The 17493-nt window shown below is 42.1% G+C and overlaps 1 protein-coding gene across 1 annotated transcript; it reads right to left on the reverse strand.

The window, feature by feature from the left end:
• Window positions 1-7449: 7449 nt before the first annotated feature.
• LOC138084098 (uncharacterized) lies at window positions 7450-10414 on the reverse strand. The gene is made up of 2 exons (XM_068978209.1): window positions 9142-10414; window positions 7450-9060 (listed from the first exon to the last, which is right to left on the reverse strand). Exons 1-2 carry the CDS (start codon window positions 9913-9915, stop codon window positions 7663-7665), a joined length of 2172 nt encoding a protein of 723 aa, XP_068834310.1. The 5' UTR covers window positions 9916-10414; the 3' UTR covers window positions 7450-7662.
• Window positions 10415-17493: the final 7079 nt, after the last annotated feature.

A 17493-nucleotide genomic window follows, 5' to 3' on the forward strand; every position in this document is an offset into this window, starting at 1 on the left:
AAGAGATCTGGCCTTGGCTTTAGGGAGACCCCATTAAGTAGAAGAAAGATTATGGACTTTGGAGGCAGAGATCAGGGTGTGACTCCTGTCTCTGTGTCGTTTTAGACCTTTGTGTGAGTGAGTGAACCTCTCTGAATTTTGTCATAAAAGGATAATATAAGATCAGTGATGATGTAAATGAAGTGATTTGCACAGGGTGGACCGATAGAGGCTAAATGACTGATGAAAGAGGCCATAGCTCAAGGTTGGAGCTCCCAATGGACTGGTCTTGATCTAAAACGGGAGCTGAGGTCTCCAGAGAGATGCTGCTGGGTGTCTGATTCATGCCTGATGTCACTTGGCCAACTTCTTCTCTTCTTACTTTCAACGTCACTTCCCTAAGGATGCCTTACTACAGACTCATACTTCGTATAAGAAGGATGCCATACTTTTTCATACGACTTTTTGTAATTTGAATTCAAATTTACTTGGAATCTTAAAAATACAATCAACTAGTGACTATAACAAAAGAAGCAGACTCACAGATTTAAAAAAAAAAAAAAAAACTAGTGATTACCAGTAGTGAGAGGCCAGAGGGAAGGGGATTAAGAGGTACAAACTGTCCTGTATAAAATAACCTACAAGAATATATTACACAACTGGGCAATATAGCCAATATTTTATAATAACTACAAATGGAAGACAGCCTTTAAAAATTATGCATCACTATAGTGTACAGTTGTGGAGAAGGCGATGGCACCCCACTCCAGTACTCTTGCCTGGAAAATCTCATGGACGGCAGAGCCTGGTGGGCTGCCGTCTATGGGGTCACACAGAGTCGGACACGACTGAAGTGACTTAGCAGCAGCATAGTGTACACTTGTAACTTATATAAGATTACACATCAACTATACTTCAATCAAAAATAGTAAAAATTTAAAAGACAAAAATAAAAACCAAAATGTACTTGACAAATTATTTACTTTCTGTCTTTTCCATCTGACCACGAACGCCCTTAAGGCAGGGACCATGTCTGACTTGTTCGCTGTTTTAGATTTAGCAGACAAATGCTCCGCATTCAGTAAATGCTGTTGAATGAAATGAAAGGATGAATCAAATGACCATCAACTGTACTGCTGCTGCTGCTGCTAAGTCGCTTCAGTCGTGTCCGACTCTGTGTGACCCCAGAGACTGCAGCCCACCAGGCTCCTCCGTCCATGGGACTTTCCAGGCAAGAATACTGGAGTGGGGTGCCATTGCCTTCTCCCTCAACTGTACTAGAAGACATAATTTCGTGAGGGAACTTAGTCGGCAGTAAGCCACTAGATGGAGCTACTACTCTGCATGAAAACTATCCGACTCACTTGCGGGAGACATGAGGCTCTGAACCCTGGATTGTCGGCCCCCAAGCCTGTGCTCTTTCCAGGGGTTTTATTTTGGTAATCTAATCCAGCCAGTGGGGATGCTTCCTGCTGTGACAGCCTCCCCACTCTTACCCCAACCTTTTTTCCCCTCACGGCTTGTTGTTGTTTTATCACATACCCAAGTAGAACTCTCCACACACCCACTGGTTTCTAAAACACCAACTTAGAGAGGGGAAATGAGACGCAGAATAGACTCAGTGTCTCTTAGACCAGACACTTGATTTAAGCTCTGGGCTCACTCATGAGCTAGGTGTAGCATTCTGAGAAAGTGGCGAATGATCTTCAATGTATCGATCAGTCATCAGTAGTTCTTCACTCAGCATCTATGTTGTATACACAGGGCTGAGCAAACACAGATAGGCTTATAATCTAGTAGGGAATACAAGACATGCCTATATAGGACATAACACACTGTAGTACCTAAGAGCTTGTGGATGATACGTATAATAAGTGTACTAGGAATTCAGAGGCAGAAAGATTCCTATGACTGAGGGTAGTTGTAGATCTGAAAACGTCAGGGTCGATCTCCACAGAAAACACATATAAAGATATCGGCACCAAGTAAACTTGTCCCTTTCTTCTAGAGGTGTGGACTAAGGACCAGTTGCTTTGACACCACTGAGAGCTTGTTAGAAGTGTAGAACTGTGGGTTTCGTCTTGGACCTGCTGAACCAGAATCTGCATTTTAACAGGATCTCCAGATGATTTCAGACTTTTGGGGACTAAGTATCAGTATTCACATGTCCCTTTAAAATGAAATAGTACTCTATCTAAAATGCTCCTCAATTTTACTGTTCAGTTTAACTTTAGATTTTTATTTGCTTTTTTAAAAATTAATTTTTATTGGCATAGGGTGGACTTTACAATGTGTTGCTTTACAATGTGTTAGTTTCTGCTGCCGCTGCTGCTAAGTCACTTTAGTCGTGTCCGACTCTGTGCGACCCCAGAGACAGCAGCCCACCAGGCTCCGCCGTCCCTGGGATTCTCCAGGCAAGAACATTGGAGTGGGTTGCCATTTCCTTCTCCAATGCATGAAAGTGAAAAGTGAAAGTGAAGTCGCTCAGTTGTGTCCGACTCTTCGCGACCCCATGGACTGCAGCCCACCAGGCTCCTCCATCCATGGGATTTTCCAAGCAAGAATACTGGAGTGGGGTGCCATTGCCTTCTCCGGTTGAAGAAACTAGGCTTTGCACATTCCTAAAGGATGTTTTCTGAATCACTGAACTGTATGACTTCCCTGATGGTACAGAGGATAAGAGTCCGCCTGCTAATGCAGGGGATTCGGGTTCGATCCCTGGTCCAGTAAGATTCCACATGCCTCAGGGCAACTAAACCATGCTTGATAACTACTGAGCCTGCATGCCCTAGAGCCCGAGCTCCACCAAGAGAAGCCATCACAATGAAAAGCCCATACACCTCAACTAGAGTAGCCCCCGCCCACTGTAATTAGAGAAAGCAGACACTCAGCATTGAAGACCCAGTGTAGCCAAAAGTAAACAAATAAATAAAACTTGAAAATAAACAAAAGAAGTTTATTTTATTCTTACTATACCTGTTCCATATAATTTTGGTACATTCTAATTCTTTTCTACCCTATGTATGATAGAACCGTGACACTGGATCATCTCCTCAGGTCACACCCTGCCTCTCCACACTATGTCTTCCCCTAGTACCTTGGATGACCCAACATATACCATGAAAGTAGAGCCAATAACTGGGGGAAATGCTCTCTCCTAATAGTAACTTCTCTGACCCAACTTCAGTTTCAGTTCAGTTCAGTCGCTCAGTCGTGTCCAACTCTTTGCGACCCCATGAATCGCAGCACGCCAGGCCTCCCTGTCCATCACCATCTCCCGGAGTTCACTCAGACTCACGTCCATCAAGTCTGTGATGCCATCCAGCCATCTCATCCTTGGTCATCCCCTTCTCCTCCTGCCCCCAATCCCTCCCAGCATCACAGTCTTTTCCAATGAGTCAACTCTTCGCATCAGGTGGCCAAAGTACTGGAGCTTCACCTTTAGCATCAGTCCTTCCAAAGAAATCCCAGGGCTGATCTCCTTCAGAATGGACTGGTTGGATCTCCTTGCAGTCCAAGGGACCCTCAAGAGTCTTCTCCAGCACCACAGTTCAAATGCATCAATTCTTCGGCGCTCAGCCTTCTTCACAGTCCAACTCTCACATCCATACATGAACACAGGAAAAACCATAGCCTTGACTAGACGGACCTTAGTCAGCAAAGTAATGTCTCTGCTTTTGAATATACTATCTAGATTGGTCTCTGACCCAATAATATCAAGTCAAATGATCTGATTAAGTGTGAAGCTGACATTTTAACACTGAAAAAATTTTTTTTTGCTTAAACTCGTGTGATATTAACTCTCCTCATATGAGCTGGATAAATGAAAATTGGTGGAATATGAAATCTGTGATAACTCGGGAAAGTTAAGACGCTAGCATATCCATAATATTTGCTTTCACCTCTCAGTAAGAAATGATGGTGGCCTTATGTCTAACGGTGGTCCCGTTTCTCTCATCCACTCATGGAAGTTGGGTGAGTCCATTCAGAAGGCAGCACGGTAAAAGGAAAAGAGCACTAGAAAACTATTGAGGAAACAAGGGATCAGGTCTGAGATATGTTAGCTGCATATCTTCACTTCTCTGAGTGTCAGTTCCTCATCTATCAACCTGGGATGTGAGCTAGACACTTGCTAAGGTCCCTCCCTGGCTTAGCATTGTATAAGCCTAGTTAAGCAGGAGTTAGAGCATGGTGGTCATTCATTAAAACCAGATTATATACTCCCAAATAGAAACAGCCCATACTGTCTTCACTTACAGATAGAAAAGTTGAGAAGGTTGGTTACCATAGCAATTTACCTTCATGGAGTCATTTACTGATTTCATTCTGTGAAGTGACAGTACCATGAACCAGCACCTGCACAACTCCCCAATGTTTCCTTTGCTTCCATTCTCGAAGAGGCAACAGTGCCAAGAGCAGTCCTTATCTGGAGAAGCAATCAGAGTTCTCAAGCTGCCTTTCGGTCTGCTAGAACAGAAGGTGCTGACAGGGGTGGGAGTGAAGGCAGGCTTCCTTTCAGTTTACTAATTCTGTAGCCGCCCTTCACAAACTCCAGCAAATATTTTGCGATGTTGCAAGGTGTTACGAGAAGTGAAAAGCAAGCTGTGATTCAGCGGGTATGAAGACTTTGCAAACAAAAAAGAGTGATCTGTTTTGCAACAAACTATTATTTCTGCCAGAGTCCACAGACTGGAATACTAAAAGAGGTATTCCTGCAAGACATCACCATCACACATATTGGAGTTGCCAAATAAGACTAATTTCAAATGAATTGGCCCAGCGGGTTCCCACTTGTGGACCTCAGACCCCTGGGAGCGGTGGAGTTACCTGAGGGAATCTGCAAACCCACAGGCATGTTCTGTCTGTAGACTAAGTGAAAAATGTGCACATCCATATGGATTCCTTCTCAAATATGCATAAATGTTTTTATGATGAGTGAAATTATCTTACAATGTTGCTGACTATATCTTAGCTTTTTGTTATGTATTTTCTTAATAGGTGGATACTAAAAAAAGTAGAGTTAATATTATACTTGAATTTAAGCAAAAACATTTTTTTCAATGTTGACACGCAGTCTTTATACTTGGATCATTTGACTTTGTTATTGGGTCAGGGAATTTGGACACTTTACCATTAGGAGAGAACCTTTCCCTCCAGTTATTGGCTCTACTCTCACGGCATATGTTGCATAGTACACTCACCATTTGGTTTCTAGAAACTTAAAACCTAAGGAGACATTTTAATGGCTGCTTGAACACAGCTGCTCTGTGGGAAATGTCACCCCTAAATATAAGGTATGAGCAGTGGATACATGTGTTGATCTACACATTTATGTAAGAAATAGAACCTAAATTTTATTCCAGTCTTCCATTTCTTGGCATCATCAGTAACTTAATCTCAGTGAATTTGTAGATTTCAACCTCCCCTTTCCCCAGATTGTGTCTAGTTCCTAGGAGGGGTTTATGAGGTGTCAAGGCATCTGGTGGGGGAGGGGGAGTGGAGGGAGTGCTGAACCTGCTCCCCAAGGTTGTTCTACCACATACGCTGGTACTTACTGAGACACCCGTTACCCTGGTTGCATGACCCCTTCAGGTTCAAAATCACCCTCCATTTCTCTGGCATCCTCTCAGGCACAAGGAGAGAAGCTGTATGTCTCACTGGGGCATGAAAAATTCTACCAGCCTACCTAAAGGCCCTTCATCAGGGAGCCACCATGCACCTAGTTCTTCTCTGAGGTCTTGAAATCTTCCCAGGGCTCTCCTGAGGGTCTAAGAAACATTTTCTCTATTCCCAGACCCCATACAACCATCTAGGATTGTGCCTCCTTTCCAGGGTGACCCTGCAGAGTAGTGCAAAGGACCTGGAAACGTCGTATTTTCTCAGGAACTCATCTCCCGCCCCCCAGGGATAAAGAACTCTTTTCTATGCTTATTATCTTTTCCTCCAAATATTTTGTCTGTGGTGCAAGTTTTTTTCTTCTTTAGCCTAAGTGCAACTTTTGAAACCAAAAGCCATTTTCTCTGACACTCATTTCTCTACTTCTAGCTATCACATCTCTCCTCTGGGTAAGAAGCACAAACTAGACTAGTTGCCTGAGTGAGGGGAAGAAAGAAGGCAGTTAAACACAGGGAAAGGGATAGGCTGTACCATTCTGCCACATATATAAATTAATACAGATTTCACGGGTCCAGGGCCTGCAAGAGAGGAAACCAGCCCCAAATGAAATCAGACACTGAGCAAAGAGTGAACTTTCAGAGAATAATTAAAATAAGACTCCCAGCAGTGGTGCAGTTTTTGTAAGGTTCTTCATGTTTTCTGCAGTGTTTGCATCCAAGACTAAATGACTTTTAGATATGATGATGAATAATAAAAGGATCTTTTCTAGGGATGAGGTGAAAGTTGAAAGCTCCCTCTGTGGAATATGAAGGCTCTCCAACCAGTCAGGCTGGATGTTGGGAGAGAAAGGGTAAGGATGGGAAGAAAGGGGAGGTGCTGTGCACTGCTGTACACTTGTGGCTCTCCTCTCAGGCTCTCTCTGGAACTTCCTTGCCCCTAGGGCTGTTGGAAAGGCAACCGCCACTAACTCTGATATTCCTGCCCTAGGTAGATCTGATGGAGAAGGCAACGGGCACCCCACTCCAGTACTCTTGCCTGGAAAATCCCATGGACGGAGGAGCCTGGTAGGGTGCAGTCCATGGGGTCCGCAAAGAGTCAGACAAGACTGAGCGACTTCACTTTCACTTTTCACTTTCATGCATTGGAGAATGAAATGGCAACCCACTCCAGTATTCTTGCCTGGCGAATCCCAGGGATGGCGGAGCCTGGTGGGCTGCCGTCTATGGGGTCGCACAGAGTCGGACACGACTGAAGCGACTTAGCAGCAGCAGCAGCAGCAGGTAGATCTGAAGTTTGTTCATTCTTTCATAACCACTGAATTCCTATGCTATGTTCTGGAGAACAAGCAACCCTGTTTTGGTCTTGGTGAATTTATTTAAGAGTCCTGTTGAACAGAAAAGGCACGGTCACTGTATTTCAAGACCTTACAATTCATTTGGGGATGGAGTGGAACCCATGGAAAGGACAGGAGGAGTGATGTCAATATCATGATGGGAAGATGCAGGCTGTAGTGAAACACTGCGGCAAGCCTGGAGGGGTCAGAGAAGGCTTCTGGGGAAGAGGAAGGAATAGGTAGAACTTGAGAGAAGCAGCACCAGGGCTTTGGGGGGAGGGCAAACTTGGGGGGCTCTGAAACGGCCCGAATTTCCAGGAGCCATACCTTTCTGCCGCGGCCAGCACAAGCAAGAGTCGCACCTGCAAGGGGAGAGAAACGGAGCGTCCCCGCGTGGAAAAATAAGAGAGAGAGAGAAAAGATGGGGTTGAGAGGATCAGACCCACTATGTCTGATGCCTTCCTTTATTAGGCCACGGTATTTATAGGGTAAAGTACGTGACTTAAGACATGTACAGGGTTATTCTTTAATCTCAAAATACTATCACCAGACCCCTACCAATGTATGCATAAGTAATCTATCTTCTAAGACATGTTGCAAGAGCCAGACCTCCTGGAGCAAGACGGCCTGGAGCCTTAAGGGCTGTAAAAATTCTTGAGGGTGGCGGGACAGGGAGCTTAGGTCAACGCCTAAGGCTCCGCATACCTGCGGAGCAGCTCCCAGGATTCGACCCTTCACGGGTCGTCTCCCGCATCTCCCCTCTCTTTATTTTTTAAAAGCTCCATAAGGTGTCGCTGTTGCAACATGTTTTTATGTATCAGAATTTTGACATGTAAAACTTCTTTAACAATACTACGAATAAGACAAGGAGCCAAACAAATCACGATAAGCACAACAGTCAAAACCGCGCCCACAGCAATTATGCTTCGCCATAGTGAATGCAAGCTAGGGAAATTAGAAAATAAATTTTGCACAAAATTGTTAACAGCATCAGCAATATTTAAAGTAGCTTTAGGAGAATTTTCAATATCAAGAATTTCATTATGTAACTGCAATAGATCTAGAGAGACATTAGTATTAAACCAAATTCCTTGTAGATGTTTTTTCACTTTATCCCAAGGAAAGTCGGATGTATTATAAGCCTTTTTAGTAACACAAATCCATTTATAATTAGCATGACATTGAATTTTCATGCGAAAGCTAATGCTCTGAACTTGTTCTCCTAGAACTCTAACCACATCATATAAAGCTGATAATCTATCTTCTATTTTTTTATCTATATCTTCTTGTGTTCCCATTACTTTAGTAACATTATATGACAAGGAATCTACAGTATGAGCAGCTTGAATGGATTGTGCTAGAGATACAGAAGCAGTAACAGCAGTTGCTATAAGGGTGATTAAGGATACTATACCCAGAATAATCAGGCTCACACTTCTTTTAGTGCGGCTAAGAGCCGTGTTAATGCGTTGTAGCAATTCTAAAGCAGTCTCGTCATACCAAGCTTCAGTTATTTCAACAGGTAACATTACAAAAGCAGGTTGTTTTACTATTAAAACTTGTTCTCCTTTTGCAACACCTCTTATGCAATTGGTAAGTATGCATTTAGAACAATTTAAATGATAAATATTTGATGACAATGTTATTTTCATAAGGCCTTGTATCAGCATGAATGGGTAAGGGACACAAGCTCGGGGATATAAAAATCCCGTAACTCCTACATTACCATATTTACTCCCACTGATATTGGGTTGCAAATATAGACTATTACCATGACCAAAAGCAGCAAAAAGTTTCCACAGTTCTGTTTGAAATATCTGAGCAGTGTTTACAGAGAGAATGGGTGGATGCTGTCCTCGATATTCAGGAAAATTAGGCTTTCCTCCAGGTGCCCAATCCCATAGAAAAGTGGTATTGGCATTGTTGATGTTGTACACCGACGCAACCCGGGCTCGACATAAAGTCCAAGGAGTGTCTATTCCTATGCGGATGCTTAGATGTTTGTCACAAAACGGAATGTCGAGAGGTCCCGCCCCGTCACGGTGCGATCTTTTCCCGGTTTTTTCACCGATGCCATAAATAGTCACTCGAGGATATGATATATCAGCTGACACCTGTATACAGTGAGGATGCTGTAATTGATAAGAAAAGCACATAGGATATTGCATAGTAAGACCATAAAAGGAAATATTGGCTTGTTGCTAAAAAAGTACCTCTTTAATGTTTTTTCCTTGTAATGCCGCTGCCATAGCAATGTCTTGCATGTAGGAAGGTCCAATGTCAGCACAAATGCGAATATAATCAGACAGATCTGCCTTCTTTCTATAAGGTCTTAAAGCAGCTTGACAGGCAGAGTTAGCGTTTTCAAAAGCCAATTGTTTTGCTAATACTATCCCAGCCTTTTCATCTGACATTATCTTACCTATAGTATCTAAGAGTCGTGCCACGAAGTCCTGATAAGGCTCATCAGGTCCCTGTCGGACTTTTGAAAGATCTTCTGTCTTAGTACTGGAGCTAGGAAGTTTTTTCCATGCCTGTCTGGCTGCGTTTGATATTTGTGGATATGCACCAGGCAAAAAATTAAGTTGAGTATTAGTAGCCTGGAAAGCGCCTTCACCAATTAACATTTCATAGGAGGTTTGTATACCTTGCTGCCGATTAATATCAGCTATGTGGGCACACTGTTCAAAATATTCAGATTTCCATAATAAATAATCTCCCCCTGAAAGACAAGCTCTAGCTATTTGTTTCCAATCATTTGGGGGTAGATTTTGAGTACCCAGATTTTCTATCATAGCAATAGTGAATGGAGCGGTAGGACCGTATTGTGAACAAGAGACCTTTAACTCTTTCAATTGCTTGAAAGGCAGTGCTTCATAGAAACGCTGGTTATTATTTTCAAAGACAGGAAAAGCAAGGGAAAAATCGGAGACAACCTCACCAAGTCGTTGTGCTTGTCTCAATGCCTTTTGTAGCGGAGACACCATCTCAGATGGAGGAGGAGGAGGAGGCCCCGGAGGGGGATCGAGACCAGCAACTACGGAAGGAGCATAGGCAGGAGGGAGAAGGGGAGCAGAAGGGGATTTTAAACTGTTACTAGGAAACTTAATTCCTAAGTTCTGCAAGGCAACAGTGAGATTTTTTATACATTCAACCAAATCATCTTTAGATGTTGACGCCCCCTTTTCTTGTGCCAAAAAACCCCAATCTTCTTGATGGTATTTAGCAGCCTCTTCGTCTAATTTCGCCTCACCCGTGGAGGAAAGTGAATCATCATTATCCGGCGGACGCGATAAGTTACAAAAGGGAGGGTCACCTTCAATTCCCTTGGGAACAGCATACGTGGGCTCCGAATCAGGAACATGAAGAGGATTTTCTTCCTGTTTTAATAAATTTCCTAAACGTTTTAATTCATCATTATCAAAATCCAAGCAATCCCGAATTAGTGTCCAAAAAGATAAAGTTTCTACAGGAACCTTTTCAGGGCCATGTAAAGTATAATGAGCCCGAATTTGTTCCCCTACCTTTTTCCACGTCTCTAAGCTCACCGTGCCTTCTCTGGGGAACCAAGGACAAACTTCTTCAATAAATGAAAGAAAATTGGTTAATTTAGGTTTAGAAATAGTAATTCCCCGGTGTTTTAACATTACAGATAGCATATGTACAAAGAGTTGACGACTATGCGTCTGTCCCATATTTATACTCTCAACGATATACCTTACTGCTCCTTCCTTGATAGTCGCTAGTATACCTATATACTCACTCTTTTCGACTTAATATGAGCAGTGGCGAGGAGAAGCTGTCGATCTCGGGCCCCACGTTGGGCGCCACCTGCCGCGGCCAGCACAAGCAAGAGTCGCACCTGCAAGGGGAGAGAAACGGAGCGTCCCCGCGTGGAAAAATAAGAGAGAGAGAGAAAAGATGGGGTTGAGAGGATCAGACCCACTATGTCTGATGCCTTCCTTTATTAGGCCACGGTATTTATAGGGTAAAGTACGTGACTTAAGACATGTACAGGGTTATTCTTTAATCTCAAAATACTATCACCAGACCCCTACCAATGTATGCATAAGTAATCTATCTTCTAAGACATGTTGCAAGAGCCAGACCTCCTGGAGCAAGACGGCCTGGAGCCTTAAGGGCTGTAAAAATTCTTGAGGGTGGCGGGACAGGGAGCTTAGGTCAACGCCTAAGGCTCCGCATACCTGCGGAGCAGCTCCCAGGATTCGACCCTTCACGGGTCGTCCCCCGCACCTTTCAAATTTGATGATTATGAACACATATTTTTCTCATTCAAAAGGATCTTGTTAACTGCAAGCCTAAGCCAGAATGTTTCATTTCCCTGTTTCTCAACTTGTGCTAAATCAAGAGCCTAGGGGCAAAATGGGTGGGCCTGAGAGTGGGGCGGTTCCTTCACCACGCAACAGCCACAAACTCTCCCCCTGGCCTCTTGGAGACAGAATGGCAGTTGACTTAAAAGATGCTATATTTCAGGGACTTCCCTGGTGGCCCAGTGGCTAAGACTCCGTGCTCCCAATACAGAGGTCCAGGTTCCACCCCTTGTCAGGGAACTAGATCCCACATGCTGCAACTAACAGCTAACATGCCTCATCTAAAGATTCCACTTGCTGCAACTAAGATCCGGGGCAGCCAAATAAATAAAAATAAGAAATGGTTTTAAACAAAATTTTAAAAAGATCCTGTATTTCAAGAGAAGAAGAATTTGTTGGCAAAACCAACAGACACCAGAGAACTTTTGTAAGCAATGTTATTTTTATCATTAAACTCTTGGCCAAAGCTCATGTGTTCCAAATGGGCTATCTTAGCTGAGTATGCTCACCTGAGTTTGAGGAGAGAGTCTTGAAAATAGAGGTTTGTTGAAAACAATCCACAAAGAAAGCAAAGTAACACTTATTTTATAGATGAAGGATTGTGTGAGAAGGCAGGAGGATCTCTGGCCCACTAAATCATGAAGTAGGATGATGTTTCTCCAGCTGTGTAAAACTTAATATCCTGTTTGGGGAATGTCAATGACATCACCTGAAGGCCAACTCAGTGATGTGGAAACAAATCAAAGGACTGCATTTGGCAAGAGACCCCAACGTTCCAGATCACACAGGAAACAATGATGTACTATGACTCTTGAGTGCATGTAGCAAGAAAATAAAATCCTAGGGTAAATAATTGGAACTAAAGACATTTGCATTAAACTGTAAACAGTCATCTAGACTGAATTACTTAACAGTTTAATCCATCAGTGTAGAATAACATGAGCTTTAGCTTAGGCCAGTAAGATAACCCTGAGAGATGTCTGAATGACTTCTGGCCAAATGTGGCCCATAAGGTGATTAAGGAATTACGAAACAATAAAAGTAGCAGCATGGGAAAACACTGTACCACTACTGTGCAGCCACTAACCTTTTATATCTACTCAAGATTTTTCCCCAAATGCTGATCATTTCTAGAATTATCTAGAACAAGAGTTAGCAAAATTTTTCTTGAAGAGTCAGGTAGTAAATATTTTAGCTTTGAAACTCTGCTGTTGTACAAGAAAGCAACCACAGACAATCTATTAATGAATAGTCATAACTGTGTTCCAATAAAAATGTATATACAAAAACAGGCAACTAGTCTGTGGGTCTCCAGTACCCTTGCCTTGAAAATCCCATGGACAGAGGAGCCTGGTAGGCTGCAGTCCATGGGGTCGCGAAGAGTTGGACACGACTGAGTGACTTCACTCTCACTTTCCAGTTGCATCCACTCGAGAAGGAAACGGCAACCCATTCCAGTGTTCTTGCCTGGAGAATCCCAGGGACGGGGGAGCCTGGTGGGCTGCCGTCTCTGGGGTCGCACAGAGTCAGACATGACTGAAGCGACTTAGCAGCAGTCTGTGGGTCACAGTTTGGGTCATAGTTTGCTGACTCTTGAACAACTATATAGATGTAGAAAAATTGCAAGCTCATTTGAAAGAATTACGAGCTTCCTGGAGCACCTCAGCAGACCAGTTTCTGTGGGGCTGAGATGAGGGTGTATTGGTCCATTTGTCAGCAAACTGCCCTTTTTCTACAAACATTACATAAGCAAACCTGGATGAGGTGCTGTCATGAGGCTAGTTGGCCTGCAGGCAGCAGACCTGGTGCTAGATTCAGAGTTGTTAGTCTGAAGTGCAAACTACTTGCACAGAAGGAATAAGCACACTAAGCCAATCCCATAGTCTTTTCACATTTCCACCACTCATGGTAGCTTTGTAAGGTAGCTTGGGGATTCTGTAGCTGACCTGACCAACTTCAAAAGGTAAAACTGTACACCAAAAAGTTTCATTTCTGTTGTAATTCAGATTCATTAAAACAACTCTTTTGTCTGGGTGAGTCAATGTGCCTGCCATATTTGCAGTTGCTGCTGAATGGACAGCACAACCCATCCTCTGTCACTACTGGCCACTGAGGCTCAGGCATGTGTAACGTGTGCCCTGAACTGAAATGTAGAGCTGGGCCCTAATTCTCTTTCAGTAGTTTGAACTGAAACACTAGAGGGAAGAAATAGTTGGTGGGAGAGATGAAGCAAGAAAGGTCACGTGACCTTGGGAATTAGAACGGCCCTTTGTGGGCCTTGTGCCAGATGTGTTCACTATAAAAGCAGAAGTGAAAAAGAGAAAGCGTTTCTGTTCCAGAGGACTGGCTGTTCTTCAGGAATCTTTATATTCCAGCACAACCACTCTGTGAATTTATAATAGCCTCTCTTTCCCTTTTCTTGACTTGTCTTGATTGGGCCTTTTCTCAGTAAATCACGTGGTGTTCAACCAGGCACACTTCTTGCCACAAATGACATTTTATTTGGTGTTTCAGATCTACCACGCATGAATGTAAGGTTCTATACGTTCGACTATGATCTAACTTCTATATCTGCTGGAGGTAACAATCAAATTTTCCCTGACAATGACTTTTAAACCTATCCTTCCCATTCCCATGCTTCCCAGTATGGCCTAGTTTATCCCTCTATCTGAATTTCAGCCACAGTCCTGGAAGGCTCCTCTGCCTCTACTCATTCCCTATTCTTGTCCATATGTTGTCAGAGCTCTGAGATTAATACTAATAAAATCTACTTTCATCAAATCACTTCTCAGATAAAAAGTCCATAATGCTTTCTGACTGCCTCCTGGATTCAATATGATATCAACAAGCCAGTCTTTTAGGCTTCATAATCTGATCCCACCTTATTTATTGTATTCTTATCTCCCATAACCCTTCAAGATGAACTTCAATTTCAACCAGTTAATCTCTAATAAGCTCTGTTAACATCTTTCTCTTCATTCCTACTTCCCAATTATAATATTATCTATAAGAAAGGGTGGGAAAGAAAAAAGGCTGTATCTGTTCTCTTCCACCTGATAGTCCACATTCCAAAGGGTAAGTGTCTGAATACAATTAAAAACATGACAAATATTAAAAGTACATGAAATTGAAGCTTTTGGATAAAAACAGTGGAATGAAACATATCTAGTTTTCATCCTCAATCTCCCCACATAAAAATACAGTAAAGGGGTGGCAAAAATCCTAAGGATAAAGAGAGTGAAAGAGGATACCAAAAGAACCAAATTTTGGAGAGTAGAAAGCAGACAAATAGTAATGAACTTGGCAGTCTTTGAGAGACCACAAGTTAGTAAGCTGACATTAAGTGAAGACAAATTGTATAAGCACTCTCAGTTCAGTTCAGTTGCTCAGTCATGTCCGACTCTTTGAGACCTCATAGACTGCAGCACACCAGGCTTCTCTGTCCTTCACCAACTCCTGGAGCTTGCTCAGACTTGTGTCCATTGAGTTAGTGATGCCATCCAACCATCTCATCCTCTGTCGTCCCCTTCTCCTCTCACCTTCAATCTTTCCCAGCATCAGGGTCTTTTCTAATGAGTCAGTTCTTCGCATCAGGTGGCCAAAGTATTGGAGCTTCAGCATCAGTCCTTCCAGTGAATATTCAGGACTGATTTCCTTTAGGATTGACTGGTTTGATCTCCTTGCTGTCCAAGGGACTCTCAAGAGTCTTCTCTCACACCACAGTTCAAAAGCATCAAATCTTTGGCGCTCAGCTTTCTTTATGGTCCAACTCTCATATCCATACATGACTACTGGACTCTAGAATTCTGAAAAAACTCAAGGATTGATGGCATCTTCAGAAGAGGGATTAAATGGAGTGTTGAAATAAGGAAGACTGGTTGAATTAAGGTTGTTTGAGGACCAGGTAGCTTCCTGGATTTCTCCTCTTCCCATACTCCTCATCACTGGTTGATCACCCCTCCCACACTCTGGCCAAAGTCTAGAGGTTTAGGCTTCAAAGATGGGAAAACAGATGGATTCTGGTTGGAGGAAAACCAGTCATGGTTGAGGGTGGGTGGCACTTAAAACAAAAAAAAAATAAGTGGATGCATGTATATTGAATACTAAGACTTCCTCCTTCTTCTGCCACTTTATCCTTCAGCCAAGAGAAACTGGACGATTAATCTGTGCAGAATATGACTATCTCAAAAAGAAGTATCTAAATATACTGACTTTAGGAGTCCCTTTGCAAATACCTTAGATAGATCACCCCAAATCGGTGATTCTAAACTTAAGACACATATGGCAAAGTCTAGAGACATTTTCTATTTTCACAAAACTTGGTGAGGTGGGAGTTTCTAGCATCTAAAGAGTAGAGGTTAGGGATGCTGCTAAAATATCCTACAAGGCACAAGGAAAGCCTCTCACAACAAACGATTACCCAATCTAAAATGTCAGTAGTGTTACTGCTGATAACCTCTGCCTTACATGAAACTCATGGTCAACTTCTACCAACATGAGCAGAGTTTCCAGTGGTTTCCCCAAGAAAGAAAAAAAGACCAGACACTTGAGGAAAACAAGAACAGAGATCTAAACAGACAGATAAAAGCGACATGGAGGAAACAGAGACTGCAGGAATAAAAAAAAACTATAAAACTACACTTGCCTCTCACTTATGACCATGATGGACTACAGGGACCAAACAATTAGGAATCCAGACAAGTCTAGAAAACTGCTTTCTGATACTGGACAACAGGACTGCCTTTCACATCTAAGTCCTGGATTTGGCTTTTGTTTACAAGGATCCAGTTTTAATTTCCTGAAGAATTTCCCTGCTGATTTATAATGCCACTTGCATCATATGCCACCTTTCCACACATGTATTCATCTACTCTTAGTTGCTCTGTCTTTGTGCTGGTATAATACTGTCCTAATAATTCAATTTTATAATAAACTTTGATATTTGGTACATCAAGTCCCTCGAAGTTATTAATCATTAAAAGTGTCTTTTGGCCCTTTGCTCTTCCATATAAACGTTATGATCAGCTTGCTGAGTTCTGTCCTGTTCAGTAAATTTTATAACTTTCTCCAAAAGAAAGACTTGGACACCTTTTGTTATATTTATTTTTGGTTTCTATTATATATAGTTTCAGATTACATTTAGTTTTTGCTGGTATGCTTAAATGCATTCTGCTTTTGTATACTGATCTCCTTAGCAATAAATTGCACAAACTCTTTATTCAGTGTAATAACTCATTGGGGATTCTTTGGGGAGCCACAACACACTGAAATACTGCACACAATTAGTTTTGGTTTTTCCTTCTGACCTCTGTACTTTTTTCCTCTTTGTCTTCTTTTACTGCACTGGCTAGAGTCTCTGGTACAATGTGAGCAGAGATGGCGAGGGGCTTCCTTGCTGGCTCAGTGCTAAAGGCTGCACTCACAACGCAGGGGGCCTGGGTTTGATCCTTGGTCAGGGAACTAGATCACATGTGGTGCAACTAAGACCCCAAACAGCCAAGTAAATAAAAAGGCAGATTCTTTACCATCTGAGCCACCAGGGAAACCCAAATAAAAATAAATATTTTTAAAAAGAAGTGGTAAGAGTAGGCATTCTTGTCTTGTTACTAGTTTTAAGGGTGATACATTTAACACTTGACATGTGTGGACTTTGATGTTACCTTTTAGGAGGTTAAGAATTTCCACTCTAGTTTTCATTGTTTGTTGGATTTTACCAAAAATGATCATATAGTTTTTTTTTTCATTTATTTGTTAATATGGGTAATTAATAGATTTTTTTAAAAATGTTGGCCAATCTTGCATTTCTGGAATAAACCTGCATTGGTCACAAAATATTATCAACTGTTAAGAACTGAGCAATTAGTTTTCTAATATTTTCCATCTTTGCTCATGACTGATAATGCTCTGTAATTTTCTTTTCTTTACACTACTTGCCTGATTTGGGTAACAAGGTTATACTAGCCTTATAAAGTGAGTTGAGTAGTCCCACTTTTTCTTGTTTGAAAAGGTTTAAGTCTGGAATCACTTATTAGAATTTTGGTATATTCACCTGCAAAATTATCTCATTCTTATGTTTGATTCTTGATAAAATTTCTTTAGCGATTATAGGATCTTTCAGGTTTTTAAATTTATTATTGTCAATTTCAATCATTATTTTTATAGGAAAATATCCATTTCATCTATTTTTCAAATATACTGACATCTGTCCACAGTATCCTCTTTCTTTGCTGTATC

This window comes from Capricornis sumatraensis, chromosome 1 (assembly GCF_032405125.1).
Source record: "Capricornis sumatraensis isolate serow.1 chromosome 1, serow.2, whole genome shotgun sequence".
Lineage (NCBI taxonomy): Eukaryota > Metazoa > Chordata > Mammalia > Artiodactyla > Bovidae > Capricornis > Capricornis sumatraensis.